Source organism: Mycetomoellerius zeteki, unplaced genomic scaffold, assembly GCF_001594055.1.
Source record: "Mycetomoellerius zeteki isolate Tzet28-1 unplaced genomic scaffold, Tzet1.0 scaffold244, whole genome shotgun sequence".
NCBI lineage: Eukaryota > Metazoa > Arthropoda > Insecta > Hymenoptera > Formicidae > Mycetomoellerius > Mycetomoellerius zeteki.
In genome coordinates, this window is record NW_017257221.1 from 917,721 (window position 1) to 930,102 (window position 12,382).

The following is a 12,382-nucleotide window of genomic DNA, read 5'->3' on the forward strand; positions in this document are numbered from 1 at the left end:
TCAGTTTATTTACTGACAAAAAATCTGGTAATATTTAATTAAATATTGAGTGAATAATTCCAATCAAATGTTCAGTTAATAAAAACCAAATATAATTTTACTTTTTTAAATATTTAATATGAATCAGCAAAAACGATTAATTATATTATTATGTGTGTGTTCGATAATACTTATTTATTGTTAGAAAAGTAAATACTTAGAAAAGTAAAGTTATTTTTGATTATATTAACCAAACATTTGATTGAAATTATTTCACTCAATGTGATAGATATTACCAGATTCGTTTTTCAGTGAATAAACGGACCATTATATTGCGTATTACATGTAAATTTGTTCGAAAAGCGTTTACATTACTTCGAACGAAAAAATATTTTTGCGGAAATAACTTGAGCTGTTCAAAAAATCAGCAAAATAGATAAGTATCAGATCGAGCATTTACGGATCAAATTTTATGCAAAGTTTATGCGTAGCATTGGCCAACTTCGATCGCTTGTAACTTAAGAACGAATTGCAACTTCATTTTTGTATTAGAATAATTTCAATTCTAACTCGCTTCAGAGTTCATTATTAAATTATTATACAGTGAGACATCTTGTATATAAAATGCCGATATACATTTTCCGAAGGAGTGAAAATAAATTCTCCTATGAAGCAAAATTCGAGACTAATAGATAAGAGGATCTTATTCCTTAATTAACTTCCTGTTAATTAAGTGGGCTTAAGTAGAGTCTTAATTTAAGATTTAATTACCTTAATATCGAATATTGAAACATTATAAAAAATGACGGTGTTCGGTTTTCATTAAAAGTAAATCGATTGCAAATTAGGATATTAACATGTGGTATACCTACGTTCGCTAGTTGGGGAAAGTTGCTTTATTTCTTAAATTAATAAAGTAGTAAATCAATAAAGCAATAAAAAAGCACAATATACTGAGACGCGTGAAACTTATTATAATAGAGAAAAAATTACTTCCTTATGAATTAAAATGATTTCTGAATTAAGAATTTTATATGTTATAAATAAATAATAAAAAAGGATTTCAATATAATCCTATCAACGAAAATATACCATTCATGAAAATATATATCATATATTTCTTACCGCGCTCTTATACGATAGATTTTAATATAGATTTTCGCTTTAAATATAGATTTTCTTCTTGTTAAAAATATTAAATGGTGAGGTAATTTCAAATGGATTAAAAATACGCTTTTTCAATTTCCAGCGCCTCCGCAGAAGGTGGCAATCAGTAATCACCCGAAGAAACAGATAATCGAGGTGAAGGTGGGCGAATCGCGGCGCTTAGAGTGTATCGTTAGCGCAGCCAAACCGGCCGCTTCGATCATTTGGTACCGCGGAAACACGCAGATCAAGGGCGGCGACACCACTATCGCCGCAATCTCCATCCAGGGTGGTAAGTAGTTACGCTATCCTATTACGCACGTTGATATTCGATTACGATAATCCCGCGCGCGAATGAATATATCATAGTTATTACGCGACGAGGATTAAATGACCGCCGCATTATACGTATGCACAGATAAGCGCATTTTTGATCTAATAAAACGGTATCGTCTAATTAAATTTCACGACTGAATATAAATAGTTTTCCCATTTGCGCGTAAAAGCGAGTTTTTGAATTATCCTACATACATCTAATATTATCCTACCATACTGTGATATTTGTTGCTTATTATATTCAACATAATTGTCAATGATTATGTTGTGTATATACTGAAAGAAAATTAAATTTTGTTAAATATTTATTTAAATATTTCTAAATAAATATTTACTAAATGTAAACACATATTTATTTGGTACAAGAACCGTTAATTAAATTATTTAATTTTTTTTTTTTAGTAAAATTTAATATGAATAAATTTTTACTTCTGTTAATATACTATAAAGAAATATGTATTAAGAGATTTGGTAAATTTTTTTTTCAATGTATTAATTTCTTTTTACATTGAATTTTGAAATATCAGAAAGATTGATTAAATTCTTTTATTATAAATAACTAACAACTGTGTTATTGATACTGTAAAGTAAGCGATAACAGAAATTATCGACAAGTTCAACGTATACTTCACGTACTTTCTAAAAGTTTGAAAACACTTTTCTGGAGAACATAATTGTCAATAATTATGCTGTGTATATACTGAAAGAAAATTAAATTTTATTAAATATTTATTTAAATATTTCTAAGTAAATATTTACTAAATGTAAACACATATTTATTTGGTACAAGAACCGTTAATTAAATTATTTAATTATTTTTTTTAGTAAAATTTAATATGAATAAATTTTTACTTCTGTTAATATACTATAAAGAAATATATATTAAGATTTGGTAAATTTTTTTTCAATGTATTAATTTCTTTTTACATTGAATTTTGAAATATCAGAAAGATTGATTAAATTCTTTTATTATAAATAACTGACAACTGTGTTATTGATACTGTAAAGTAAGCGATAACAGAAATTATCGACAAGTTCAACGTATACTTCACGTACTTTCTAAAAGTTTGAAAACACTTTTCTGGAGAACATAATTGTCAATAATTATGCTGTGTATATACTGAAAGAAAATTAAATTTTATTAAATATTTATTTAAATATTTCTAAGTAAATATTTACTAAATGTAAACACATATTTATTTGGTACAAGAACCGTTAATTAAATTATTTAATTATTTTTTTTAGTAAAATTTAATATGAATAAATTTTTACTTCTGTTAATATACTATAAAGAAATATATATTAAGATTTGGTAAATTTTTTTTCAATGTATTAATTTCTTTTTACATTGAATTTTGAAATATCAGAAAGATTGATTAAATTCTTTTATTATAAATAACTGACAACTGTGTTATTGATACTGTAAAGTAAGCGATAACAGAAATTATCGACAAGTTCAACGTATACTTCACGTACTTTCTAAAAGTTTGAAAACACTTTTCTGAAGACACGGTAGTGTCTCGGCTTGGTTAAGCCAAGCGCAGCGACACTGTCGTGCCTCCTTTACGCGAACCAGTGAGTTGCACCGGACCGAGATTACTGGATCTCAATAACGGCTGTCCGGAGTTCTAAGTGTGCTCAATCGATTACATCCACTCAGAATATATAATAAAAGTGTTTTTATTTTTGTTCTACGTGCCCTACGAGCGGAGATATTACGACGCAAAGTCCAGATCTGTAACTTTTCACATACAAATTCAGATTCGTAAAATTTTGTGGAATTTAACTTGGCGCCAGTTGTTGATATCAAATCTTTTATATAAATGATACATACAGTTAGAGTTAATAAGTAAATAACAATGATAGTACCACACACACATAGGTTTTACTTTTTAATTTAATAGAATTTAACTTGGTTAGTTAAGATAAAAAGATATTAAAATTGACGTGGAATTGATGTTTGGGATTACTTACTTCAAATATCTATAATGTGTTTTTAATGTACAATGTGTTTTTTTAATAATATAATTCTTCAAAGTCAATAACAATTATTGAATCTATTCAAGAAGAACAACAAGTCATTATGATATCAAAATGACTCCAAAATGATCATTAAAAATCATTTTTCAATCATTTCCGATTCATTTTAATATCATTTTGACGTTATCGTGAATTGTTATTCTGCTTGGGTAAAGAATTATTAAAAAAACACATTTTGTTAAGGATATTTCAATAAGTAATCCTAAAAATATGTCAATATATCTTTTAATATCAATAGATTAATATGCACTTATAATAAACATGTCGATGACAATAAGAAAATACACGGACTTTTTTACGTCATTTAAAAAGTAGGATTTGCTTCATTGACCCGAAGCAATTTTATTCTAACATATATACATATTTCTTTATCTGTATTTTTATATTTTCGTAATTAGAGAAAAAAATTGAAAAAGAAGAGAGCTTTCTATTTATCTTTCAACACATAAAAGCGAATTAAATGCATGAATTGTATAAAAGATTCTTGCAGTAATCCAAAGACTCAGAAAAAGACGTAAAAGGCATTTAAAGGATTCCCAAATCTTTCAGACGTCTAAAAACCGTTTTTACTACGTTCTTTACGATCTTTTATATTCTCTGAGTTAATCAAATTCGTCGTAATTGCAAACTAGACGAAATACCGTGAATATACAGCACTAAGATAGGATCCGAACTAAGCAAGCGAGCACGAACAAGCATGAATAAATAAACCTTAGCGAATAGCTGACTGTACCGATCACTCTCATTGAAGTAAGCTGTTTATTCGTGTTCGCGTTCGCGCACGTTTCGCTCAGTCTAGATTCGGCTTAGTGCACGATATTCAGAGGCGAATAAATAATCTCGCATAGGAAGCTGTTCGGGCGACGCTCACCGCGACGCGCATAGAAGTGGGAAAAAGATTGGGATGGCGGGCGTCGAGACGCCTCTCCCTCTTAGCGCCGCTTCCAGTTGCCAAGTGCATCTTCGATCGATTCCGTGACACACAACTCTGGCCGCGCTCCAACTACCGAAATTGACATTCCCGTCTCTTGCTCGCGCTACCGCTTGTGTTTTTACATTCGGCCGGAGACAACCCGACGAGACATCAAACGATTGCATCGGCCGGAGCGCCGTTTTACCACCATCCGGCGCGCAGGGTTAAAATATATCCCGATAAGAACATCGATAAATAGTGTAGACGAGATGAAAAGGGATGCGACGCGACGCGATGCGATACGATTATACGATGCACAGGGTGTTCGTGAAATGAATACTGACTAAATTTTTGCAAAGTTCGTAGTCGTCGAAAGTAGATAAGAAAAGTTTCTACGAAACGTGATGCATAAAGACGTTTCATTAACTATTTCGATGAACAGGAATGAACGAATGAATATCCAATGAATGCAGAAACTGCTATTTCTTGTCGTTGATGAAATATTAATCTAATAGAAAAAGGAAAGATAAAAGAAAGGATAATAGAGATGACTTAATTTTACAAAATGTAGACTCGTCACATAGCATCAAATAATTTTGATTAAAGAAATTATAATAAACATAAAAGTGTCGTATAAAAATATTAGAATATCATTGCAGTGTTTTACATAAACTCTAGTAGCCGTTTTATTGTTTAATTAACTGTATAATTGGTTCAATATATTATAGAAATTTAGCTGCATATGTTTCGTGAATTCTGTGTATATTCGACCCGAATGAAATGCATGGAGAAGAAAAGTCCGCACTTCTACGAACATCGCGATTATTATCGCGTAACGCGAATTTATTATTGGAAAATACACGTAAGCAGACTGTGATGAATTTGTAGGTATTTAAAACAAATTTGCTCTTTACATTTAGCGGATTATTTGATTGAAGTTAAAATGAGTATTTTGATATTATTTTACATTACGTACATATTTTAATATTATCCCTTTCGGTGTAACATGAACATCAATTCCGTTGCAATTTATAATACGTTTTAAAAACAGGAAATAATATTTAAATTCTGTAATTCGCCATAATGAAAATCGTGACATCCATGAACTTATCTTTTGTAGGCATGAATAGGCTGCTTTTATGAAAAATACGACAATTCTGTTCATTTGCGCAATAAAAATTGCCTCTTTTTTTGCCTCGTAAGATATCTAATATTTTTAATGTTTTATTCGACGTCAACGTAATATTATTTAATGTATCTTTATAAGAAAAAGGGGTGAGAAATATATAGCTAAATTGTCTTAGCGCTCGCTATACTACACACACACACACACACACACACACACACACACAAAATTTGCTTACAAATTGTAGTCAGTGTTATATTTACTGTATTCATTTTTTACATAATATTTATGTTACTTTTTGGCATATTTATTTTGTATTAAATTAACTAAAAAATGTGAATGAACTGTTTGGGACTTATAAAATGTATTAAATTTAACATACATTTTCTAACTAGTAAAAAAACTACATTACACTCATATGAAGGCACTTATTTCACTGCAAATCCGAGTATAGAAAAAGTGACTTTAATATATGTGTGTGATTAGTTTTCCCTGTAAAAATAACATTCTATCGCATACAGAAATGGATTTACACATTTAAACGTGTAGTACAGTGTCATTTTTACACAAAAAAGTAAATCACACACATATATTGAAGTCACTTTTTACACACTTGGATTTGTAGTGTACACACTTGGATTTGCAGTATATAAAGCTATTAGATGCGCTCTATCTAACAACAGCAAAGCTGCGAACAGCGTGAAACGCAAGTCTACGTGCAGAAATAAATCGCGATCGTCGTTGTTTCCTTTGTTACGATGCTTTACTCGCTCGTCATTCTAGCAGCAATCTTTCCTCGACCATTACGCAGCCAGTCAAACCCCGTTGAGAGCGTTTGTATCTCCGGCGTTTGTGTCTCCAAAAACCGTGTGGATTGCAGCGCGCGGAATAAAGAGTCATGCGTCGCGCTTTCGCTGTGAAAGCTTGTCCGAAGCTTTTAACGGAGATTTAAAAAGAGATTCATATCGCGAATACGCGTATCTTTCTCGCGTAACGTTGCGTATACTCGCGACTATAATATAAATTATCTTTGTGCGCGTCATTTGTGAATAATTCAACTTTCTTCGTAAATCTTGAATTAATTTGACAATTCCTACAAATAATCGAGAGATTGAAGTCACGATCAAGAATCGATATCGCTCGATATTGAAATTAATTTTGCATTAATTGCTATAAATTCAGGCATTTAGATACCAATAAATGCGATACGGCCGAGTATATTCTAATTTTAAGACGCGTAGTATACAGTGAGAGCAAAAAGTATTCGTATAAGGAAATTTGTTGTAAAAAAAGTCTTATTTGTTGAAAATAAACATTAATTAGCAATTTTATACAATGAATACATTCTGTTCTAACATAAACAAACGAGCTTCGCATGTATTCCTGATTTTAGAAGCTAAATTTCTCGACTTACGAATACCTTTGGAGCATCCAAACAATTTTTAATTTTCGTTTATTTTTTAGATGATACATTTTCTATAATTAATACACATCTTTTTGGTATATATAATTTTCAGATGATCGTCAATTAAACGTTAAATCGACGTCAAATTCGTGTTGAAATTATATCTACCATATATCGATTCGACATTAATTCGATGACTCATTTCTCGCTGGATAATATTTATTTAAAAAAATTTTTTTAAAAAACATTTTGTTTGTACGAATACTTTTTACACTCACTGTATGTAATTTAAATATTGAAAGCAATTTTTTTTAATAGCTCTCGGAAAATTTTAGAAAGTAATTAATAAAACATTAATGTATCATCATGCACTTTCTCGAAATTGTTAAACAATTATAAAAAACAAACAATAATAAAACATTAAAGAAAAGTGGTTAGTTGCTATTATTAGATAACAGTAAATAACAACTGGAACTTATTATGGCAACTTGCTACTCCACATTCTTGAAATCAAGTAACATGTAAAACAAAAAAGTAATATCTAGTCAAAGGGAAATGGTTTCAATTTTGCTATAAAGTAGAAGCAGGTGGCAGGTAGTACTTATTTCGCGATTTGCGTGGACAATGTTTCAGACAAGGAGAAGCCTGGGGAGACGAAGGAATTGCTCAAATACGACACTCACGGTTCTATTACCATCATGCCTACGGCGGATGATAATGGGATGGATTACACCTGCGAGGCCAGCCATCCGGCAATACCCATAGATAGGCCTATGCGGGCTACCATTACACTTTCCGTTTTCTGTAAGTACGATAAACGTATTATATTTTCTACAAAAAAAATGCACCCGCGTCATCACTTATGTCATGACGCATTACCTCAACATATTGTCGTGAAACGTATGGTGAGCGTTATACAAAGTGAGAGTTCGTATAATATTAACGAAAACGAGTCGACGTTAATTTCAAATCCGTGCTGTCTTAAAGGATGTATTAGATATATAATCTGTCCGCAAAAAATAGAATTAAAAATTTATACTTTCCGTATAAAAATGAATGTTATATACACATGAAACAATTCAATAAGATCAATATTTATGTTTAACAATGCAATTTTATAGTTTAAATTAAAATTTTCTCATTTTATTTTAATTACTTTTTAAAGACATGTCTATTTTTTATTAATGTACTTTTTAAATCCAGATTCTAAATCAGTTTTTTATATTACTTTTACACATATAAATACAATATAGAAAAATCTGTAATTTTTTCATTTTGTTAAAAAATACGTGTAATACATTCTTAATTTTAAAATGCTTTATTTGTGCAGGAAACTGACGCGGATTCTTATACTTGTATATTAATAAAAGCAAATGCTTTTTATTATAAAATATAATAATAAGAGGTTAACTAGAGTAACTTTGACAATTTAGATAATATGCTGTAATATGTATCGCGGTAATAGTAAAATTATTTAGCATTCACCAAATTGCTGAAATTCATTTAACAAGTTAGGTTGAATTTATTACGCAATGTAATCCTCGGAATGAATCACAATTCGCCAAATATATGTACAGAATTTAAATGCGCGATATTGCGGACGCAAGTATATGTAGAGCTCTTTTCAAATCTTCCATGTACATCCATGTACGTCGTTTTGAGTCATTTGAGTTGAGAATGACTTTCGATCCCAATTATCCGGATTATATTTTCAAATAAGTTTCGTTAGCACGACGCTTCTATATAACGGCGCAACGGCGGCGTCTGTCTTGCAGATCCACCTGGTCCACCGTACATAGAGGGGTATACCGAGGGTGAGACTGTGCAACGCGGTCAAAATGTGGAGCTCGCCTGTCGATCACGCGGCGGAAATCCGCAGGCGGAAATTGTCTGGTACAGGAACGACGAGAAGGTCACAGCAGCCCATCGCAGAGGCCCAGGCGTCAGCGAGAACGTGTATTCGTTCATCGCCCGAGCGGAGGACGACAAGGCCCGCTACAGATGCGAGGTCTCTAACATCATGAGTGTGCAACCCATGAAAGTACACGTCGATCTCACCGTACTGTGTAAGTGTGCGCGCCTACGATAATTGCGTGCGGTTAAGTAGCGGTGAAACGTTGAAAATTGCATTTCGAGAAACCCTCCGTCCCTGCATTCATTCCCTATACGTTATACCCATCCTTCATATATAATTTCGTGTTATTATCATCTCTTGTATTAATTGAACTAATGGACTTTTAAGTTTTAATACATTTAATAATGCATATATACTAATCCCCATGTAATTATATGTTATAATCCTTTTTGTATTAATATGATGAATAACGCAAAATATCTTAATTTAATTTATCCACAAATATGTTCGATAATTTTATTTTATTTTATTTATATATCTTAATGAATTAATAATTTTCGAGAATGATTTAATTGATATAAAATTAACTTCAGATGCTAATTTCAAAAGGTGATATAAAAAGAATGGAAAAATATGGATTTTTTTTATTGCTCTTTTTTGTTCTTCAATTTCTTGTAGAATGCATATTTTTCGCGAGTAATACTTGAGATGTATTTAAGGTGTTAGAATATTAACGTTGCCTGGTGCCTGTCTGTGGCACTCACCATTACTTTGCCGCAAAGCATAGTATTGCACAACTAAGGTTGCACAGCGTATGGACGATCTCTTGCCGACGGAACAGCCGCATAAATAATTCCGCTTCTCTATTTTCGCCGAGGCTACGTTCGCGTTACCCAAATTGAAATTTTGCTAACTTTATGTTTGCGTGATATATGCGATAAAGCTAGAAAATGCCACGGCTCTGGCTTATCGTACATTTACGATTAAGGGTAAACGGTTGTCGACAGTACTGTTACAAATATTGACAGCCTGTTGGTAAACTTTATATTTCATTTTTTTACGACCAACATGAAAAATGAAAATTGACGACAGCAAGCGATATTAATTTTTCGAATGTAGCTTGATGGCTTTCGATTCCCGGAAATTTGCTTAGCAGGATATCAAGACTACAATTCAAATTTCAATCTTCGATGCTATTCTAAGTATGGAATACTCGGCTTTCTTTTTTCAATGCTTTTCTAATTCTTTTTCTATTGATTATAACTTTTTTATTAGTAAAGATACATACATTTGCTTGATACCGCTTATATTCCTTTATCTAGCGTTTCGATTGAAAAAAAATTCTTTACAATATGCATCTTAAAAACCTTTAAAAAAATATTATCTCAGCCACAGGGTCTTTACAAAGTGTTCATTTTTATGAAAGTTTTTATGAAAATCGAATTGAGTTGGGTATGTTATACTCAAGCGTGCCATTCCTACAGTATGTGGCATCGAAGAGTTAATAATTTAAGATATCCTTTGTTATTTTTCTTTTGGTATTTTTCGTTTCTTTTACTGATACATACTCTCTAAATTCTTCAGTGAAATTCTCTTCAAAGAATTTAGAGAGCATATATCCACTAAATATTTATTCTGGATCTGTTCTTGCTCCAAATTAATTGAGTATTTATGTCTACACTGAGAAAAATGTCTGGTTGAAAATAGACGAATCAGAAGATTCTGATTATATCAGAATATAGATAAATTTCAGTTGTCTCAACTAGAATAGCAGATTTAACCAGAAAGTTTTGATTCATTCATTTTTAACCAGAATTCCAAGTAATTCTAGTGTATCTGTCCATTTTTTCTACCATTTCCACCGTGAGTTTTTATGAACCGCCGTTCAGATCAACCAATTCGAGTTTTTTCACGCGCTTACTTTTATGATTCTACAGTCGCGCCTGCTGGAGTAACCATCACCGGTCCGACCGAGGCGAAGGCGGACGACCAGGTGCTCATTATTTGCACGACGGAGAACTCGAATCCGCCCGCGGATATAAAGTGGACGGTGGACGGGCATAATTTCGAGAGCAACGCCTCGAAGACGGAGCTGGCACCGAACGGTGGCTGGATCACCAGCTCGAACGTGACGTTCAGCATTAATCGCAAGAGTCGCAGCATCGTCGTCATCTGCCACGCTTCCAACGCCAAGCTTACGGAGAATGTGGTCGGCACGCACACCATCAACGTGATATGTGAGCATTCCTCTTCTCTATCATACAATTTCGCCAGGCATTCGGTACAAGCGCATCACGCAGGCACATTGCAGTTGTAACGAGACATCGCGCTTCTCGCCCGCGGCGAAAATCTAATTTCCGTCCCGCGTCAAAGACTCGTACTGGGTACACCGAAACTACTGTATGAGATATTTTATGAAAGGACCTTTCAATATTGCCAATTGTCGATATTAAATTTTTTAGCGGCCGCGCGTCAGATAAATCCTCGTTAAGATAAAAATGAGGTGGGATTAACATAATTAAAACGAAAAATGAAATTCAGTTCATTATTTACGCTCTTCGCTTCATTTACGAATGCAATTAATCCTCTTCATGGATATATTCTTGTTAAAGAGGAAACCGACATTTAATATATTTTTAATTAAAACGCAAACAACATATTAATGTAATATAAAATGACATTATATGAAGATTTATTTCTTCTTTTAACTTTTGATTAAAAGTGCTCTTTGCCACAGATAATATCCAATTCCAATGCGTGTAATAAAATGAGCAAAGCTGTGCCTAAGATAAGTTAAAATGATCATTCCTAAAATGAAATATTATAACGCGTGCAGATGCTTTCCTCAAGTTGTCGAAAAAATCTTTTTAATGATCAATTTGTACACATGTTTAGAAAGTTGGGTAACGATATTGTTGTTGCTGTTGTTCCCGTTGACATCTTCACGCGATGACAAATTAATCGACCACGCCACCGTTTTCCGGAGTTCCAAAACGTATACACTATTTCGTGAATCGGATGGTCAGAATTCATTTAACATATTCGACATTACGTCATGTTGCGTGCATGATACACTCGCAATAATACAACCGTAATCGACCGACATTAATTTCCGCCATAAATAAATAATCCTTGTATAATCAACTGCGTTTTCAGTTTGTAATTACATGCATTAAAATTATTCGCTGTCTGAATATACTAAACAATTAGTGGCCTCCAATCAATACCGCGCTCGGCAATCCGAGACTATAACGAATGCCACTCGTGTCCAATAGCGTAACTGAATTCAACAAATAATCCTTACAAATTATCATAAGCCGAATGTTCAGTGAACAGTGAGATGAAGTCGACAAATGAGGCGAAGACGAACGATAAACGCGCGTATTGTAACGTGACGAAAAATGAAGGAAAAACGTTTGTTCTTTTTTTATTACACATTCGTTCCTGGTGTAAAAAATTTTTATATTGTATAAATTCTTCTTTCATTCATATTCGCATTTTGGTTTTCGATAAAAGTATTTTTAAATCCTGCATGAGTATATGTATATAACATCAATGATAAAAATGTTTGATTGGATTAAT

At 32.3% G+C, this 12,382-nt stretch overlaps 1 protein-coding gene across 1 annotated transcript in view; it reads left to right on the forward strand.

Annotated features, from left to right (window-relative positions):
• Positions 1-12,382, forward strand: part of sns (sticks and stones) — a 147,278-nt gene that overhangs the window by 119,771 nt on the left and 15,125 nt on the right. Inside the window, exons 4-7 of the mRNA XM_018449356.1 lie at positions 1,229-1,417; positions 7,579-7,749; positions 8,721-9,011; positions 10,738-11,037. Of these exons, the coding sequence (XP_018304858.1) occupies positions 1,229-1,417; positions 7,579-7,749; positions 8,721-9,011; positions 10,738-11,037 (951 nt within the window). The remainder of the gene's footprint in view (positions 1-1,228; positions 1,418-7,578; positions 7,750-8,720; positions 9,012-10,737; positions 11,038-12,382) is intronic.